The sequence below is a fragment of the Melospiza melodia genome, chromosome 1, assembly GCF_035770615.1.
Source record: "Melospiza melodia melodia isolate bMelMel2 chromosome 1, bMelMel2.pri, whole genome shotgun sequence".
NCBI classification, from domain to species: Eukaryota; Metazoa; Chordata; class Aves; order Passeriformes; family Passerellidae; genus Melospiza; species Melospiza melodia.
This window is the reverse complement of record NC_086194.1, coordinates 97,995,057-98,015,738: the sequence shown is the minus strand read 5'-3', so window position 1 is coordinate 98,015,738 and position 20,682 is coordinate 97,995,057. Positions and strand designations below refer to the sequence as shown.

General features: G+C 34.8%; 1 protein-coding gene across 7 annotated transcripts in view; it reads right to left on the bottom strand.

The window, feature by feature from the left end:
- Window positions 1-4,125: 4,125 nt before the first annotated feature.
- The window catches only part of CDH18 (cadherin 18), a 495,634-nt gene continuing 479,077 nt past the window's right edge, over window positions 4,126-20,682 (bottom strand). For 6 of the 7 annotated variants that reach the window (XM_063162451.1, XM_063162461.1, XM_063162489.1 and 3 more), the window contains 3 exons: window positions 20,072-20,189; window positions 9,517-9,768; window positions 4,126-8,317 (listed from right to left, as the gene is read on the bottom strand). In XM_063162451.1, coding sequence (XP_063018521.1) covers window positions 7,815-8,317; window positions 9,517-9,768; window positions 20,072-20,189 — 873 coding nt within the window. In that variant the 3' untranslated portion in view covers window positions 4,126-7,814. The remainder of the gene's footprint in view (window positions 8,318-9,516; window positions 9,769-20,071; window positions 20,190-20,682) is intronic. The other variant, XM_063162508.1, reaches the window with a different exon arrangement.

The window sequence follows — 20,682 nt, the reverse complement described above, 5'->3', positions numbered from 1 at the left end:
CAGATAAGATAGAAAAGTATTTCCATTTTTTCAGAGAGATAAATTCCTAAATTCCCTGGATATTCTTAACCTGAGTTATTATATTGCAGTGCTCCAAGCACTCAGTGCAAAAAGAGGGCCTTTGAGGGTAGGGGAAAAAATAAAAAGGAACAATAAAGCAGAATACAAAGTGAAAAAATGTATAAGCCATGTTATCAGGATCCCACATCTCCACAAATCTTGACTGAAAATAGTAATGTTGTTTTATTAAAAAATTAATCATTAAACAATAAGTAAAAATTCATTGAAACTTCTAATGGGATTAGAATTTCTAGTGGGATTATGATCAAGAAATAGCTGAAGTGAGAGATCCCCATGTAACATCCTGCTCTGAAGTCTATTTTGCTCATCCATAATAAAGTGCTTTGACCAGTTAGTTATTGATTAATCACTTGCAGATTTTGGTGAGAAGTTCTATCAAAGAACTGTCCTTCTGATACTGTTTCCATCAAATTCAACAGAATTGATTGCATAGTATTCTGAGGAAATCACAAAAAAATTTTGTCAAAAAATGCAGTGAATCTTACAGAAAAAGTATAAAAACCCTATTGATAAATACATATGAAATTGATGAAATACATATGAAATACATATGATAGATATATATGAAATGTACATATGAATATATACATTTTTAAAGGACAAAATATCATGTGAGCATTACAGGCCTTTTTTTTTTTAGCAGTAAATGGGATTGAATATGTTTATGTGGTGTTGGTCTCTGATACACTTATATAGCCTGAGTTTCTGTTTCACATACAAGATTTGAGAGTTTTGCTTTATATTTAATTTCCTTATCTCAGAAAATCACATGCTATACTTGCAGTTATAGAACTCATTTAGCCAAAACTTAAGGTATACTTTGGCATCCTGCTTTAAAAAAACCTGCTAAAAACCAGAAAGAAACAGTAACATTACCAATATCATATGCAAGAGAGTTGTTTTCCAGAGCTGATAATTCAATTTGTATCATAAAGAAATATATTTTCAAGTTTTCTTCTCCTAAATAGTTGGAGCAGCTAGAGATTAAAAAGATTTTGATGTCTCAATTACTATTCTCCTTGTTACCACTTTCAGATAAAAATTTATGCAGCACAAAGCATTGAAACTATCTGGAAAATGCAGAACAATGCAAGTTTGATTTTTAAAAAAGGTAATATAATTTGCAAGCACTAAAGATTATGAGCTATGTTTACTTCTTTTTGAGAAATCCAAATGTGGTTTATATGCCATAATCAGGATCATACACTTTTTCACTTCAAGCCTAGTTTTTGATCAATAGACCTAGATTAGCAGAAACAAAATAGTTTTAATAAGAGTGAGCTTTACTTTTCAAACACAAGCAGTGTTTGATTTTTGCCCAGCTCAAATCCAATAATGAAGCTGACTGTTAGATGTGTGCGCTTGAGCCTTCAAAACAGGGCTGAATTTTATTTGTATGTGCTTTTTACCCAGATCAGTTCCAGAAAATAAAGGGAAGAATTGCTTTTAAATCAAAGATATAATGCAGATTTAAAGAAACAATGTATAATCTTAAGAGTAAGGTAGACAGCAATCCAATTTGTTTCAAGACAGATAATGTGGTAGGTAAAGTTGTGTGTAAAAACTGCAGAATATCTCAAAATTATGCTGACACTGTTAACCCAACAAATGTATTTATTAAGACCCATTTCTGCCCAGAATTCTAGCAGAAGATGCAGCAGTTCTGATATTTGAGCAGTTCACTAATTTACATGTACCTATACAGAGCTTTCCATTAAGCTCACCAGGCATTAGCGCATTGAACATGCATGATGTCAAGGTCCACTGTGGTGGGAGTTCCTGTGGACCCTGATTTTATTCAGCTTTGGCTCGGAATTGATCACCTTCCAAGGTCTTTGTGCCCTATGATCCTCTAAGAGTGCTAATCCCAATGTCCATTTTTGCTTTGAGGGTGTCTCTGCTGCGTGAGTATATTTCTGCAGGTACTGACTGCCTATCAGCTCTGTTGCATGTACTTCCAGAACAGAGCAGATTATGAGACAGATACCGTGGAAATTCTGTTGGATCTTTGGAACTTCCTTGGTGGACTTGTGAGGAGTTGCAAGAACACAAAATGCCACGTGGAATCGTGAAACCCACAGAAGAAGTCTGCTAAACTCACAAGCCAAATGTTTTTGAAGTCTCTCTCCACCTAAGTATAAACAATACATTTGCCACATTTATAGAAGTAGTATAGACTCCAAACTAAAATCTAAATCAATCAACTAAAAATCAATTTCAGAATAATATAAGATGATAGAAAGTATTGTTAAGACAAAAAAAAAAAAATCAGTCTTGAGTATAAAATATTTCTCAAAGTGTTTTTGAAAGTTTTAACTCTTCAACTGAGGACTAAAACAAATACCACAAAACTTCCCTGAACTTGCTTTCAGATTCAGGCTGACAATATTTATCTTGCAAATACTATTTTACCATATTTTTCTTTTTTTGTTTTCTGTGTTTGTGGTGAGGCACTTGTGAAAATTGCTTAGTGTGGTGGTACACAATCTTAATTGACTCATGGACAGTAGAGTAATAGGGTTCAACAAGAAAATTCTACTTTTGTTTCCTGTCCACCCTCACTTCATGTTTGACTTTTATGACAGTTTGGGAAAGACAGCCTTGCTTGCAACAAGTTTGTTGTGAGCTATGGTGTCATTATTTTCGGAGATGTGATTTGTTGATAAAGCCTGTTAATTCCTTTGAGAGAGAACAATTGACTCCTCTGCACTTTCATTACAGTTGCCTGAGCTTGAGCATTGTAAATGTCCTTGTCTACTTTTGTCTTCTGTGTCACCTTGGGATAACAACCATGGCTTTTACCACCAATTTGGATTCATAGGTGTGCAATTCCCCACTTTTTAGCTCATGTGGTTAATGTATTCGTCCTACAACACTGTATTTCAGTTTCAGACAGTGATGGTTGGAGAGGAACAGTTGCCACAAGTAAAAGTAATGAACCATTTAGCAGCTATACTGCAGTCTGTTGTAAACTATCTTATGGTGTCTCTCTCCATCCCCATCCATCTGTAGCAATAATCATGTGAGGCAGTCTTTGAAATAGTGGCACCACCAAGGGACAATACCAGGCATTTCAGATCCAGCTCAAGTTCCCACATAGTTTCTGGCATTGGCCTCATTAATACAACTGTGTCACACCCGGGTCATAAAGATGGAGCGTCTGCAGATGTTCTGGTTCCTTGGTGAGTGTAGGATACAAGAGTGAAGGCAAAATAACACATTCTGGTTGTGATGAGGAATACAATAACCCATCACCATAGCAAAGAGCACATTTTATTTGAAAAATACGAATAAAAGATTTTGTCCCTTTTGTTTATTAAAAGAAAATGTAACAATTTTCTATCAGTAACACTTGCATAAGGAGGTATACTTTACATTACTCTTTTGTTAAAAAAAATATATATATTTTTGGAGACTTTGGAAAAATAAGAATGGCCCAAAACTTGTAACACACTTCTAATGTTCCTTAGAATGCACTGTGCCATTTATACGTACTGCAAGTACAAGGTCCTAGCACTTTATAATCCACAAAGTAACACTAGGCAGCATAATTTCATATCCTTCTTTGCATTCAGAATATTCCCTTTGTTACCCTTGTGTGAGTTTATGAGTTTGGTTAATTCCAGACTGGTCCAATACTTATATTTTTTAAAGGATGATTTAAAAAAGTTTTAGACCACAAAAATTTTGTAATTCCTCTTAAATACCATAAATAATACTTTCCCATAGACATTTTCTTTCAGTATTCACAATTTAAACAATTGCATCAATTAGAATTAAAACTCAAAAATGTTTGCAGTTATTTTAGTTTTCTAAAAATAATGCAAAAAAATAAAGTGCATAACAGAGTGAAGTTACTTTCAACTTTTACAGTATTCTATGTGTATGTAATAAAAGGTAACACTGATAAACGAATTAATTTGTTTTCAATGTATGAATCTTAATCTAACGCCAGCTGAATTCAAGCTCTTTCTTGTCTTTAAAGTGCATTAAACTACATTTTTGACAGGTTTTAGTTTGACAATTAAGTTTCACATTTTTCAATTCTTATACTGACCATTTTTTTTATTATTTTGACTTGTCAAGATTACAGCATACCGAGTGCCCTCACCATTACAAGAAAGAGGGTTTTTTTGAAGAAATGCAGCTAATTATTTTGGTGGAAATGTGCTATTAGTTGAATGGTTGTTGTAGAAATCAAATTGTAAATAGAAAAGCCCTTAAGTATCACTTTGCATGTGCCATTTAACTTTACTCAGTATTTTCAGTTTAAGTCAAACTGGCAGTTTTCAGCATTTAGTTGTTAAGCAGCAACAGGATTACTATTTAGGCTAATAGGAAAATATTTGAGAATATGAGTACACAAAAGATCCATGAAAGCTTTAAGCATAGTAAATATAATCAGACAACCATAAATTGAGAAAAAGTTTCCCACAATACTTTCACTGAATATGTGCTGTGTTTAAATCAGCAATGCTACAATAATGATTGTGCCATCCAGTGTTAATTTTCTTTTACTTCAACATAGAATCTAGGTCAACAGCGAATTTCTCAAATATAGTTTAAATTTGGTTTTAGGATATAAATGACCAAAGGGGAAAAAAAAAAAAAAAGAGATTGGGTTAATAAAATTGTAAACTTGTTATTTCTGCACTGTGAGGCCTTCTTCTGTGGCCCTGAAGATTTAACATTCTGTTACTTGTCATGCAAACAACACGACACTGTGATGTGAATTTGAATACAACACAGTAAGCATAGCAAGCATGCAGACACATCATGGTAGAGAAGCACATCTGGCGATCACCGTGGATGGGACGCACCAAACAGGACACACCGCAGCATCACAGAAGCAGCGTCTCAGTAACCCTGCAGAGTTTCAAAGGATTCAGGTTTCCTGGGGTGTGATGCATGTGCTGTATAGCAGCAAAGACAGCACCAGGAATGGCAAAAAGGGAAATATTATTTCTCTGAGTTATTGTTGACTTAAACTGACCATTAGCATAAGGACTGACTATTTGCTTGTGTCACTGCACTTCTGTTGCCTGTAAGTCTGAATGTTCTGTGATGTAAATTAAAAAAAACAATGGCACAAACACTGCTTTAAACACAAAATACAATTGATTTTCCCTGCTTTGGTGTAGGGCCAGAGGGAATAGACATAAAGATAACTAATACCCAGTTCTCAAAACTATAATACAACAATGAATGCAATTTTCATGCAGCTGTGATACAAAGTATTATGGTAGTAGTAATGCTGAAACATTTTGCTTTTAACATGCTACTCATATAGTGTAAAAATTTAGATGTTGGCATAAAGCAAGTGTGACTTAAATAAAAGGAAAATTGCTCCTAATAAAAATCACACAATACTAGTTGCTTTATTTGGGACAAAACTGAAACATATCCTAGTTCTACCCCCAAAAAAGACAATAAAAGACAACCATTCTCAGCTTGTGTGTAACTCTTACTGCATCTAACTTCACTCTACAGTAAGAATGCCTCCTCAAATGCTTTTCTAAAAGACTCTGTATTTCATAAAAAGCATATAAAAAATTAACACAAATTATTAAACTACTTTCAAATCATCAGCAGAATATCTTAGGGTTCAGGTGTTTTTCCCTACTAAATTTTTATGTGGGTTCAGATTCTGAAAGAAAGAAGAGTAATTACAAATTTTAAACAAAATAGCGTACAAAAACCAACTCTGGAACCACAGTACAACTAATACTTTGTTCAGAGTGTAAAAGTTGCTTACAAAGCTACTTGCTATTTTTCCCAGAAGGCTGCTTAAACCAAAAGAAGTCAACTACATCTCAGGAGAAAAAAAAATCTCTTCAAAGTAAACTGATCAGAAATTTCAGTCATGTCTAGGACCTATCCAACCATAGAGTAAAGAAAAGAAGGCTTAATTATCTAGTTCACCTGTGAGGCTCACAGTAGATCAGCAATAAATATAGACTCTTCTTTACTAAGCTGAATATACGTGGCACCTAAAATTCAGAGGGAGGAATCTAGTACAGCATACAAATCTGCATCACTCTGCACTCCAGACTGCAGAGTAAGAAAAAAAGTGCACAGCTTCTACTCTGGATGGTTTTTCAATCAAATGCATACTGGAAGAAGTCCATTTGCCTAAAGTGGAGCTAGAATTAGGAGCAGAGGACTGTTGATAATGATCGTGAGTATTATAGGTCATAATCTCTCATGAGATATTATGAGTTCCTTGTCCTCACCCAGTATTATCACCAGAAAGACAAAGAAAAGGTTAAAAATCCAAACAAAGAAAAAGAAAAATCCAAATCTGCTATATGAGGTGCTAATCAGGCTGCTATGTTAAAAAGAACGGTTTAGCAGTTCTGCTGCTGCAATGCTAAAAAAAGAAAAGAAAATAATTGCTGGATTAGGTGTTAAGCAGCTTGCTATGTTAAGGAGAACTATCATTCCTGCAATGCTCTAAAGTTACTAATGTAAGAAATCAATTTACTTAATCCATAGGAACCACAGTAATGGTATATTTCTTTCACTGACTTGAAATGCTCTTGTTTCCATGATGCTTGAAATAGGGAAAAACCATCTTGTTCTGCTGAGGTGGCAAATGCTCTAAGAGAAATAAATATCAGTAGAATTGAATTTAAAAGAAAAATGCATCATCATCTTATTCTCCTTGCTTCAATTTTCACTATCCCAATGTCTTACCAGCAGCTCTATTTTGCTTTTAGTCACACACAGAAATAGAAAAACATTGTGATTAAGAACTCTGGGTTTTAAACAGACTGCTGTAGCTTCTGGACTCAGACCAGTAAAAGATTTAAAAAGCTTCCGCTCTTGACACAAGTGAAGCACAGTGAACCAAAAAGCCATGTCGTTTAATGGTGCTGCCATTGTTGTTTTTATTGAAAAAGCCTATGCTTCATCTGCTTCGCTGCATAAAGAGTACTTTGGGCCTATTCCATTTAGATGGATGATGTTTCCATGAAAAGACAAAAAGAAAAAGCACAACACTGGAAACAACAGTTCCTCCAGCACGCAGTAACAGAGCAGGTCTGGGGTTATGAGCTAGAGCTGTGTTTGAGATACAGATAATGATGCCCTCCATCTGTTAGCTGGTTATGGATGACAAGATTATGAAGGACATTACAAAATGACAGCTTCTCAATGCAACCTGCTAAGCCAATAAGATTAAATCATCAAAGGACGATTTATTTAAGAGGACAGGTGTGGCTTATCACCTCTGTAAAGGAAACAGACTGGTATCACTTCTCACACTGATAGTAAACCTCATTGTCTACCTCATGTTGGGATCACAAGGCCTAGAGCACAGCTAGAAATGCAACATTACAACCACCTGCAAGACATTTGATCCTTTTTTAGCTCTCTTCTCAAACAGACATGACCATAAACTTACTGCAGCTTGGAGCTGTTATGCATATTGCAATAAAAATGTCATTTCTTGGCTTTACTTTCGGTATTGTTGCAGATAAGGTACCAGACACTTTAATGAGCAATTAAAAAAAATACACAAGGGACAATAGATTCTTTTTTCTGTATTTTCCAAAATTTGACTTTCTTTCAATTGGAGAACCCAGTTTCAAATATGAAAAGGGCACTTGTTCTACAGTAACTGCATACAACTTACTCAGTTCCAAGTACTGTATTCACTTTTTTTTTTTTGTTACCATTGTTGTCATTATCTGTCCAGTGGTTTAGGAACTTCTCTGTTCCGGGAATTACAACTAAGTTGTTCTTTCTGGTTCTATTTCCCCATAGAGTTCAGCTAGCTTCTTGAACTCGGGTCCCCAGTCTCCAAGGTAATTATAATCCTGGTCAGAGTGTGTCGTTGCTGAATCCAGAGAGCTGATAGACCCAGCTTCTGATCGATGACCCTCATAGGCATATGTCTGCAGGGAGTCATATGGGGGCACGCTGGGGTCCAGATCAGCCTCTGCCAGTCTTTGATTAAGGAACTCCTGAACGTCTATACTGTCAAGGCTTGAGGAGGGATGATGCCTGGACAGAGGCTTCACTTCAGGCCGAACATCCCTCCGGTATTTCAGCTCTTCAGCAGCAGATGGATTCCGCAGTGCTGTGATGTCAAATGCTTCCGTGTCTTCCTCTCCACCTCCCTCATCATCGTATGTCACAACATTTTCCCGGACATCTTCTTCTGAAATGATCAAAGGCTCCTTCTTGCTACGTCTTAGGGTGATGAAAAGGACCACAATTGCTAAAGAGAAAACTGCAGATATTAGAGTAGGTTTAAAGTTTCCATCTGAGTGTGTTACAGAAATAGCAGACACTAAGTCAAAAATACAGAGGTGTAATATTTTCAGGCTGGTATTTTCAGTACTGGTATTAGGGATCATCTGCTACTTAGTTTATTAAGGATCTCAAAAAGGAGATAAATGGAGATAACATTCTTTCAGGTTAATGAAAAATGAGCAACTAAAGTTAGCATTTTTCAGAAGCATAATCCAGGGCTTTCAGCGCTTCATTAAAACCAATGTTTAGCATATAAATTGAATTATTATGGAAAACATTTCTTTTTTTCTTATGAATATTCAATTTTGTGTAATAAAATACAAAATTACAAGATAAATGTATAACTGTACATTTTAAAATAGCCTTCTAACAAGAAAATACTGAAGCAAGCTGTAAAGAAAGTAGGTCTTAGAAAATGTAGTCTTTGGGGAGAAAGTCCTCAAAATATCTTCTCGGTTACACTGTAATTGCTATTATTTCTTGCCATCTCTGTGCAGAAAATCACATGAGTAGCACAGAGTCATGCACCAGCAAGTTGTGTCTCTGAGAGGAAAAAAAAAAAAAACAAACCAAAACCAATCACAATATTAACTAATGAGTAACATTGCAATTGACCTGGAAAAATAAAAAACCTAGAAAGAGTCAAGAGGAAATGCACTCGTAATGGCATTAATCTTATGAGTCTGCTTATAGTCTCCTATGTCTCTTGTCCCTGTGGATTATGTTATGCATTGCTAACAGTTTATCCCACAAAGGTAATTAAGAAATGGCTTTTGTAGAGTGCTAATGATGTTTCTTACAGCATAATGCATTTCAAAAAGCTTTACCCATCTCTTTTCTATGATTTCTCACTCTGTTCAAGACATGATACTAAAATCCTCTCTTTTTGAAATCTTTCCAAATTATGGAAAAAAAAATCTCCAGTGCTAATTACTTGATGGCCTCTGAAAAAAATTTCTGCTGGATTCCAGATATCCTAAAATGTACTTCAAAGGCACTTTTCCCCTATGAACTCTAGCTAAACCTTTACCCTCCAATCACAGCTTTGTGTTTCTAATTGCCTCCTACTACCAGGCAACCACTGTTCCAAAAGCATGCCATACTGAAACCTCGTGCCCTGCCAGATTCCGAGAGGCATTGGAGGGACAGCTCTGCTTAGAACTGCAAATGGCTCACCAAGAAGGATGACAATGCAGAGCAGGATGGCAATCAGAGCTCCCGTGCTCAAGCCAGCCGAGGAGAGGAAAGCTTCAGCATGGCAAGTTCTCACTCGTCCGTCCCTCTCACAGGCACAAACCCGGATGGTGAGGGTGCTGCTGCTGCTGAGAGGGGGCACGCCGCCATCAGAAATCAAAACGGGGAGGTAATAGGTATCTTGGGTGGTTCGACTGTATCTCCTTCGCCTTGTCAGAATACTGGCCGTATTATCTGCAATATCAAAACAAGAACAACATTTCAGTGAAGTAGACGATGAAAAAAAAACCAACACATTATTTACTGTTTGTTTCCCATCAAATGGAAGCATGGGGCTTCCTAAAACTAGCAAGCCCTAATCTATGAAAATGCACAATCTAGAATTAAAATTTGCCAGGAAGCCTTTCTGGTCAATAGATGAAAAAGGAGAGGAGTTGAAAAGTAACTAACATTATATAAATAAGAGCACTTAAAACTTGTATTTTTATTGGAATCAAGAGAACTTTGACAAATATTTTGGGCCCAATTTGCAAGTCTTTTCATCCTATGCTATGCTGTTGGTAGCATATGAACCCTTGTCAAATTGGAATTTGAGGATAACTGGAATTATGAGGATAACTATCGTAAAATTTTTGCACAACACATAATCCAAAATCCTCTTGACACTCAGTAGAATATTAAAACTCATTTAGTAAAAAACTAAAATGAGACTTTCATGTTTTAGTATTTATTAAAGGTTTCAAAGTTTTAGTGAGTTTTCAGAAAACATCTGAAAGGACAGTGACCAAAGACACGTGCTTTGAAGAGGTCTGGAGGAAGAGGGAAGGCAAAGGAAGAGAAAAAGAGAGGATATTACATGTTCTAAACTATTAGAGTTTAAAGATGAATAAGAAAGGGGGAGATCATGACATAAGACATTTTCACCCTTCCGTTACCTATGGGTCCATTTGGCATAGACAAAGAAAACCTCGTGCTTATTACACACATATTGCAAGAGCGTTTGTAGGCACCAAGGAGAGTAGGAAGTAGCCACACATGTCCCTTCAAGTCCAAGAAATTAAGATGCATAAAGAGCATGCAGGGGAAGAAATGTTGCAGCAATAAATAGTTATAGCCAATATTCATATGTGTAAAATTTATTTTCAGTTTGTTGTCACCACTATTTAATTACTAGCCTCTGAAAAAAAGACCAAGATATATAAAAAAAAAAAAAATGGAAACACTGAGAATTTGAAGCACAAGCAATTATAGAGAAAGAGAGAGAGAGATGGAGCCTGATAGATACAGAGACTTTAGAAGAAAAGAGATTTCTTCTTGTATTGCTTGTCACATGGGTTCCGAATTGTGGGGTTATGAGATTGGAGTATTTTAGCAAAATATAGAAGGATGATAAGTACTGAATACATCCGCCAAGCTCATCTTCCTATTACAAACCAATAAGCAAGCAAATTTATTATTTTTCCTTACCACTGTAGCTACACTATTAAATGGCTTTATCATAATCTATGGAAAATGAAATCCTTGTAACTCTGTGAACATCTAGTGCAACAAAATAGCCAGTGTGTCATATCTTTGCCCATTAGACTGCTGCACACACATTTGAGTGAAAGAGTTTCTGTTTAAACTGGATACAAGATCTGTTTCAGGTTCTCTTTACGCTGTACTTTCTGTCAAACTCTGTGCAAAATTTTAAACCATTCATTTTAACCCACTTTTGCCAACATTTTATTTTGCATGGCATTTGACAGTGACATTTAGAAAAACTGGCAATATCATCCCACATCAGCATAATATCACAATATATTTGGTAACAGGTTTCACACAAGAAATACATATATGAGCTGGGAAATGATACAATTGCTGATAAACCAAGAACTCAGCACTGAAGTTCTTTAGCTCCACTTCTGTACATAAGCAACACCCACAACACACCTCCACACTCCCCCCTATTTTTGAAATATTGAATATCCAGCATGGTGAGTTTGTTATAAATTCATTAAGTGTTGTTCTTTTCACTTGGAGTGGGTGCAATATTCATTCAAGTTACAGAACCTTACTGCAAGAAGAATGAGGTGATAATTCTTTAATCTGAAAAATTTTGACAGAACATAAGACCACAATACTGTGGAAGACTATAAAATGTCATGATGTAACATTGCAAAGTTACTTGTTAGGTATACATCCTGCCCCCAAAATATTTTGCATTTTGTTGTTCTGGGCCAACTAGAACTCTCACATGACACCCAAGCACGGTCACTGTTATTAACATACACCAACGACCCTTCTCAGGCAGTATGGACAAGAGTGCACCAGGCTTTTTTCTTGCCTCAACATTATTCCAACAGTCTGCAGATCCTTAAGCACTCCTAAATAGCCTCATGCAGGCACCATGACACACTGTGGCATGTAAATTCCTTTTGCAATATGATAACAGTGTTTTGCTGAGCTGCAATACAAATTTCACATTATTTTGTAAATTCAGAAGAGAAAAACCCATTGAAAATGAAGTCATTGGGTTCTACAGAGTCAAGAGGAGGTGCATGGCCGAGCGCTGTGCTTGTCGCCTGTGAATTAAATTTTAAAAACAGTGAATGATCCAGTGCACAGATCCAGCAGCAGTGATGAAAATGCTTGCTGACAACAAAAGCATCAGAGACTGAGCATAATGAAGAAAAACTGAGGACTCTTGATCAGGGATCTTGCAGTAATTTTAGCACAGAGACTATTGGCAAAGATGTGAAGGAAAGAACATTGAGATTTGAGAATGTATGCTACAACGGTAAATGTGGACAGATGGGAGGAAAATTGTGAGGAAAAAATATTAAAGTTAAGAGAAAAAAGAAAAGAAGAGGAAAAAAATTAAGAAATGGGAAAATTATACAATTCAATGTTACAGTGAAAAAATGCGAAAAAAGCTATAATTAAACCTTGCTTTTCTGGGAGGAAGGCCTTGTCAAAAAAAGAACTCATATTTTTATACTGTAAAGAATAAATACACATTTTTAAAAAAATGGACTTTTTTCTCTTTCAGAATTGATTTATTTAATTCAATATTAAATTGTTTTTCTTGTACTTTTAACATTATACAACTAACTATAAGATACAATGAAATATTGGTATAAGACACAATTAAGGAAAAAGGGAACCAATACAAAATTTTTAATTTAAAAGAACTGACATGGTGAAGTTTTGTTTTTTAAATTCTCTTGGGTAGTAAGTAGATTTCTGTAGAAACAGATGTTGCATGAAATCCTCAGAAGTTTCTGTAATAACATATCCCATGATAAACATTTTCAAAGAAACAGTGTAAAGTTTTTCCTTCAATGAAATTTCACAAATTTTAACACAAATAAAGTATATAAGTAAAATACTGAAAGGTATCTGAACTCTCACATACTATTTTTGTCTCATTAAATTTCTTAAAACATTTTATAAAGGAGATATATAATATTTTTTCAAGAAAGGAAACTGTGTCTGATTTTCCAAAGGTCACTGAGAATCAAGCATAGCAGATAATTATCAAAGCCAATCATATTGCCATAACTCAGAGATTATATCTCTGATGCTCTAGTCAGAACTCCATTCTTGAGGATAATCATATGCAAAGGTATACTAACATAATAAATGGAGAGAAAAAAAGTTTCTTGCAGCCAAACTGCAATATTGACTGCATCCTGAAAACCAGCCAACATGCTGGTGTTCTGAGCTTTCAAATTTTAATTGCTTTTGTTCCTTGTCAAAAACCATTATAGAAACGTGTTGAGAGAAGAGCTAGAAAGACAGTAACTTTTAAGAGCTTTGCACAGAACAAAAAAATCTCTCCATCTGTAAAAGCTATAGGAAGCCAAGTATAGAGTCTGACACTGATGACCTAGAAAAGAGTTTATTGAGAAGGGGAAAAAAGTTATATCAACAGAAGTAGTTTGATAGGGAGCCAAGGGGTTATGCAGTGAGAAATTTCTTTGGTATCTGAAAAAAGATACAGCAAATAGTTGGGGAAGGCAAGCATATAGAACAGCAGCAATAGCAATAGGATGAGGAGCTCTAGAGATCTCATTCTTCTAGACCTGGAAGGAAAGATTTTTTTATCTCAATAGATTTAAATGGTGAACTTCACCCTTGAGGAGTATGATAAGAACAAGGACTCACTGGAGATTACAGGACTGACTGCTAAGGAAAATTAACTCCCACATAGGGAAATAAGTATTTATCTGATACCCTGTGTTATACATTGCTCCATTTAATGATCTAAACTTTCTAACGATCTAAACTTACTCCTGTTTGGGCTGCTCTTTGCAAATATGTCAACTAGAAGTTAAGCTTTATCTTAAGTGAGTTTGAGGTTACCCATGGGAAATGCTACAGGGCTGTAACACAGCAACTCTTCACACTCTGAAGATGTCACAGTTTACTAATCCAGGCTGTACACTCTATACAAGGCTGTTACCACAGTCTTTTTTTCCATAATCTCTGCCTTTTTACATTGAGCTTCTAAGCTAAATAAAGAAATGAGGGCATAGGAAAATCAAGGAAACAGAGATACAATGGTAAGGCCATGGAAGCTGACTGCTGGAGTGCACTGGAGGATGCTCATTTATTATTCACAATTTGAGAATTCCTTTGACACATTACACATTAAATGCAGACACAAGAGAAACGGAGGTAAAAGAAAAAAAAAGTAAAATCCTGTTTATATCTTAAGGCATGTTTCAATTTTCAGTTCTGCTTGTGTCAGCAGTTCAACTACTATAAATTTTCTGAGAAGTCATAAACTAATTAAAACCAAAGAAGATATATTGAAATGATTTGCATTTCTTACATTTCTAAAGTTGGAGTTGTTAATTTGTTTATGTGAACTTCATGATATGCATTTCTGTTTCATTTCTTTATTGATAGCTCTTGTAAATATTTTTTCTCTTTTGCTGTCTTTAAAGCCATTGCCAATGGGCACGAAGCTACTGTAAGTTTCTAGTTCAGTGGGTAGCAAAAACGAAAAGTAACATAGAACTCATTTTTGGTCTGAAATATAGTTATTTGCTTATAGTTGGTTTTTGAATCACCAACAAGTTGCAGTTCAGAAAAGAAATGCAGATCCTCTACACTATGCACTAAAATAACTTTATGATCAGTCTTAGAGCTAAATTTTTTAAAATAAAAAAAATTTCAGAGATGTTCAGAGGCCTGAAGAGGGAAAATGTCTTCCCTCTACAGTAGCAGCTCCTGGTTTTCTGTTATAATCATGGTTGAATTTCTTTTTAACTTCCATATGTTGATTCTGTGATAATACCTACTCAGACACTTAATCCATTTACAGTAACAGTACTTCTGTGGACTGTACTTCAGTCACCATGTGTGATGTTAACTTTGCACTTTCTCAGATATCATTTCTCTCCAGTTACAACTTGTCCTCTCTGCAGGATGATATTTTACAGAAGGTCAGCAGTAATTCACAGTATCACATAGCCAGAACAAGCACGACTCTGTGATGTAAATGAAAGCCGGAACTATGCGGGCGTTTTCCTCTTGTCATGGGTTGCAGAGTGGGGGCTTCAATCCAACCATTTTAAATGCCACTTTAGGTGTTCTAGAACAACTAAGCCATGGTCTGGTATCTGGCATATTCATTTGCAACTTGCAAAGCTCTGAAGTTAATTCACAGGCACCTTGTCCAATATGGTAGGAAATAAGAAGGGCAGAGTGATAAAGAGAAGATTCTGTAAGAAATTCACACTGGGATGGAATCAATTACTCTCTGGAGGCTGTTCTCTTTCTAAATAACAGCAATGATGAGTAAAATTGATCTTTTTTTTTTTTTACTATTTTTTGATCTGTGACACAGGGAGAAAGGTTAATATATATCACAGGCATGGGTGGATGAATACATTAAAAACTTCATTTTATACAGATGCCATTGAACTCATCATGCTCTAAATTTTACAGAAAAACACATCTCCACTTCTGTGGGTGTTAATGGATCTTCTGACACAAAATTAAGAAAATTGAATCTCCAGAATTATAGTATCAGAAAAATGGCATACCTTTATTCCAATTCCAGAATATTCTCCATCACTGGGCAATAATCAAAGGGCCAGATCTTTGAGATAAGTGGGCAGAGGGGAAAAATAAATTGCAAAGGCTTTTGTGATATGAAACCTTTGTCCTGAAGAAATAAAAGAAGAGGAAAACAAATGCTAAGCATTCTCTAGGGAGGTGTTCTTCATTGAAAGTAAGCTAAACTTAGACTGCTATCAGAAGTCAGCAACCTCAATTTATTGAAGTAAGAGAATGCACAGATCTCACTGGCAGTGTTGGGTGAATGTGTCCATTATCTGCATTAACCCTTCTTGTCTAGCAAATTTACAGTACCACTAAGCATCTATGGCAAATTGTATATCTTGTGATTAAAAAATTAGCACCAGCAACACAGTGCTTTACAGTCAGAAATTTCTTAAATATTCTAAGTGAACTGTTCTCTGAGGGTTCAATCTTTTTTCATCTCTTGAAAAATATTATGTAAGTTCTGAAAGAGAAGTTACTCTACATATTCATGCTTGGAAATATGGTAACAATGACATGTCCAGATGCATTTTCCATCAGACAAACAAAAAAGAAAAAAACCAAATATATCCACAATTCCTTAGGTATCTGGAAAAATATTATTATTTTTAGGACAAGAAAAAAAAAGTACAATTCTAGAATTCATAGAAATGGATCTATTGGGAAGAACTTCTGTTGCCTTTATTCTGATTTCCAAATAGAAAATGGTTTTAGTCCTGTATAGTTATGGAAAGTTTTTAATGGGACATGCAAAAGTAGATATTTCTGATTATGCAAAAAGTATAAGTTCATGATATTAGAAAAAGGATTATAAAATTATCAATGACAATATCCTAAAAAAGAAAGTGAGAACAACACAGACAACAATTAAGTAAGTTATGTAGAATCTGATTTACAATATAAAAGCACAGCAGGAAAAGTACTTGGCTTTTCAGGTTTTAATAGAAATTGCAACCATTTGGCAGGCAAAATAAATAGAAATTGTAACCATTTGGTAGGCAAAATAAATTGCAAAGAAACCTGTTTTCATTAAAAGAACTTAATAAGTACAATTCTCAAACAAAAAAGAAAGGCTTCCTCTGTGGGTTTGCTCTCTAAAGCTGCAGAAAATTATTACAACTTAATGCATTTTCTTAGCATAACAAAGAAATTCTATTCCAGCCCTTGTTCCACCTTGTTTACATGAGCACAGATACTGCATCATTTTGTTGTCTGTCCTCATGTTCATACTTGTAAGCCTTTACTCTCTCTGAACACTACTTTTCAAGTATGGAATAAAACCTAAAGAGCAACAAAGAATCTCTTGTACCTGAAGAATACAGTAGAGAAAAACTATCATATTCTGTATTTCCCCTTTTTTTTTTCTTTCAAATGAAAATTGTGGCACAAGCAGAATACAGAAGGGGATCTGAGGAACTCTTAATTTTTCTGGATGTTATATTTGGTATAGCCCTGTCACTCTATCCTGACCTACATTTCCCTGAGGGTTTTAAACTCTGCATTATGAGGGTGAATATTCCACAAACAGAGATTTCATATTGTGGAGATTTTCATTTAGAAAACGCACAAGTTCAGGCCAAGAGATAAAAGCTTAACTGGTCAAATGATCAATTACAGGGACTGAGGCTTTAATACCTATTAAATTTGCTGAAGGCATAGAAGATTATTGAGCTGAATCACAGAAATGCTGGGATTGGATATTGCTGCAGTCTATACAGGTAGATAGGAACAAACTAGAGAATTTTCTGCTTGTGCAAGCCCTAGATTTCAGTCAAAGTGCATAGATATAAGCATAAATATTTTAAGATCCAATGCACTGCTGTGGAGTATACTGATAAGAAATGAATAGGGATAAATTAATGAAAAGTCTCTTTAGGGTTCAAGAACAAAACTGTTGTTTTGAGTTATGAAAACAAAGGGGGAAAAATGTCTATTTATATTTTTATGAAATTAAGCCCTTTTTCTGAAGAAATAGAAGAAGAGGATGACTGAATTAGAAGGTGACTGCAAGAGAAATATAGTTTTGTAGAGACAGATACAGCTACTACTAACTACCATTTCCTATGTGAAAACAAGAATTTGGGTTTTATCATTCTACAAAACATCAACAAAAATTTTCTCAAGGCAATTTTTGTAGTTTTTTTTCTTTAAAAAAACATAATAAACAAACAAATAAAACCCTCCCAAAATACCAGCCTTTATATAATTTGGAAATCCAGAGCAGCTGTCTTCTGTTCAGAGTATTCTGATTATTTTTAATGCCTGATGCTCAAAAACATGAGTTTTCAAAAGTGCAAACTTGTCACAGACATAAGAAATGCCTTTCCTGTCCACCTTCTTTCTGCTATTTCCTATAATAGAAAGCAACAGAAATTCTGTTTGTGAACAGAAGTAGATGAGAAATATGGAAGCTGTAAATGCTAGACAGCTGCATGTACTTCATAGGTATTTCACTACTTTTTTATGTGTAGATTGTGTCATAAAAGGCAGTGTTTAAACAATAGATTCAAATTGCCTTGTACCAAGCAAAACATAATTATGTATTTACTTTTAAGATAAATTTCTTGTTATGTTTTGAGTTAAATAGTCATTTTTTAATTATATGGCAAATTTGGAAGTTGTAATTTTGGAGTTTCCGTATGTGTAAGAATGTTTATGCAAGATACTATAGGAAATGCATAATTTTGTACTTCCTTAGGTGAAACAGAAACACAATGCACAACAGGTTTTTTTCTTCAAAGACATCTTTTTCAGTTCCTTCCTCTACCCCTCCATTCCCATAAAATCCAATTTTGGGTAGTCCAAACAGAGCTTTCTGTTGATTGCTAAGTAATTTCTCGCTGATCTTGGGAAAGTAAATTAAAAAAAAAAAAAAAAAGCAACAAATGCTTTTATCCAAAGTTGAATATTTCTATCCAAAACAGGACATTGCTGCATCAAATGTTTGTTAGAAGTTCATGCTCTCTTATAAATCTGTGTAGTTAAATAATTTATGTAGCAATGAACAGACATAATACAGACCCAGCTTTAAATATGTTCAAAACTATAAAACATCTACTTTGTCACAAACCACAGTTTTAGAAGAGCTATTCAAAAAAACTTCTTCATATAAATATCTTGTATTGAAATGAACATGCATATGGTCTTTCGCATGAGAACGCAGTCTAATACTCAAGGAGTTTATTGGAAACACAGACTAAAACACAGAAATATTTTAGTACCCCTCCATCATTTGAGGAACAAGAGTCTGGCTTTTTCTATAATGTTTCATCACACATCACAATGTATTATTATTATATTATATTCTCAGATATATTAACCTGGGAAAGTGCTGGTCTCTCACTTAGGGAGAAGTTTTAATATATTATTTATCCCTTCAATATTTACAATTATTAATATTGATATATATTTATTGATCTGTTTTGGAACTTGAATATGAAATCCATTTTTATATGCCAAATAAATAGCATTATTCTTTTTCTTCTGTAAGTATAGTTAAACATTGGAACAAATTCTTTAGGAAGATGATTCAATCTCCTTCCCTGATTGGTTTTACAAACAGATAAAAAATTCTGTAAAGAGTTGTTTCAATATAACTGTATGTACTAAATATAACAATGATGGCGCTAATGCATTACAGAGGACTTGTGATCTGTAAGATCTCAGAATGTATTCCACAGCAGTACTACAAATACATAACTGTAAAACAAGGCAAATTCCATACAATTCCACATAGGCATACAAAGAAAGCCCCACGATACACATAGACAAAATATCAGGAGGAAAATTCAGACATACTTTTAAAGTTTACTCTTATTTTCATCAGGTTGCAAAGTGGAGATCACAAGGCAATCCTTGATTAAGAGCAAGGCTGAATTAGGTTTGGGTTTTGGAGGTTAGACAGTTTTTCACTCAAGAAATGTTCAGAAACACTTGTTTGGGAGACTCTGAGGGCTGTTTTCCATCTGGGACTACCTGCTATGAATTTCTGATTGCAATGTTTAGGAACAGTTTCTTAGGAAGGCATGAAGAAATAGACTACCATCCAGGGACCACAGATAGACCTGCTCTTGATGTCATATCTGTAAAAGTAAGCATGAATTCCAATTTTTATGCCCATTAATTTTTTTTCTCCTTTAAGCAATAATTGGCAATAACCTTGACAGTACCCAATCGGTGCTATTCACCTAAAAGCAGAACAAATTTACATATTTTTCATTAATCTACTTTTCAAAAGCATTCCAGAAAGTATGAGGTATAAATGCTAAAATAAAGTAGAATACAAATACAAAATGCAATATATTATTATTCATAGTTTGCAAAATATTGTGTACACGTGTCCTTGATATCCAACAGCTCAGTGATGACATGTTACAGTTTTCTGTTTCTGTAAGGAAATGCATGGAAATTGTTCTGTTCAATTCAGACAGCCCAGACAAAACAGAAGCCCATTTCTTTGAGATTTATGTATTTGATTTACCTTCATTGTTCCTTAGAGTAAAGTTGGGATTCAAAGAAAGCCCTTCATCAAGAGAAAAATGAAATCTTGCGCCATTTGCAGAGTTATCTTTGTCAGTAGCAGCGATAGTCTGAATTACCTGAAATAAAAATTAGCAGTGAATGTGTTGAAATTTGAACTTGACCCACATAGTGCCTGACTTCAGCAGGATGCTGAAGTTTACCTTATTTTAATTTTCTACTTGACTGCTGCTGAATTCAACGGATGAAGTGACTGGGTCATTAACTTGATTTCTCTATCAGGAAATATTTCAGAAACCACACTTCAGAGCCAGGTAAAAGCATCTAAAGGATCTATATTTTCTGATCTTTTGATACAGTCAGGACCCGGTGTAGAGATTATCACCATCTGCATTGTGTCCTGCTGACTTCCTGAAATACAGTTTTAGCTAAATGTCTGTTTTTATGGAGCCAAAATAGAGGCTGAACTGGGATGGTCTATGTGAAGAGTCATCTCCCTGCTGTCCTAATAATTGAATGTACTTCAATATTGGTAAGGAAAAACAACTAAAATATTTCTGCTAACCATATCTATGCTTAAAATTTCCTGTTAAGAATCAGTTTTAAATTGTC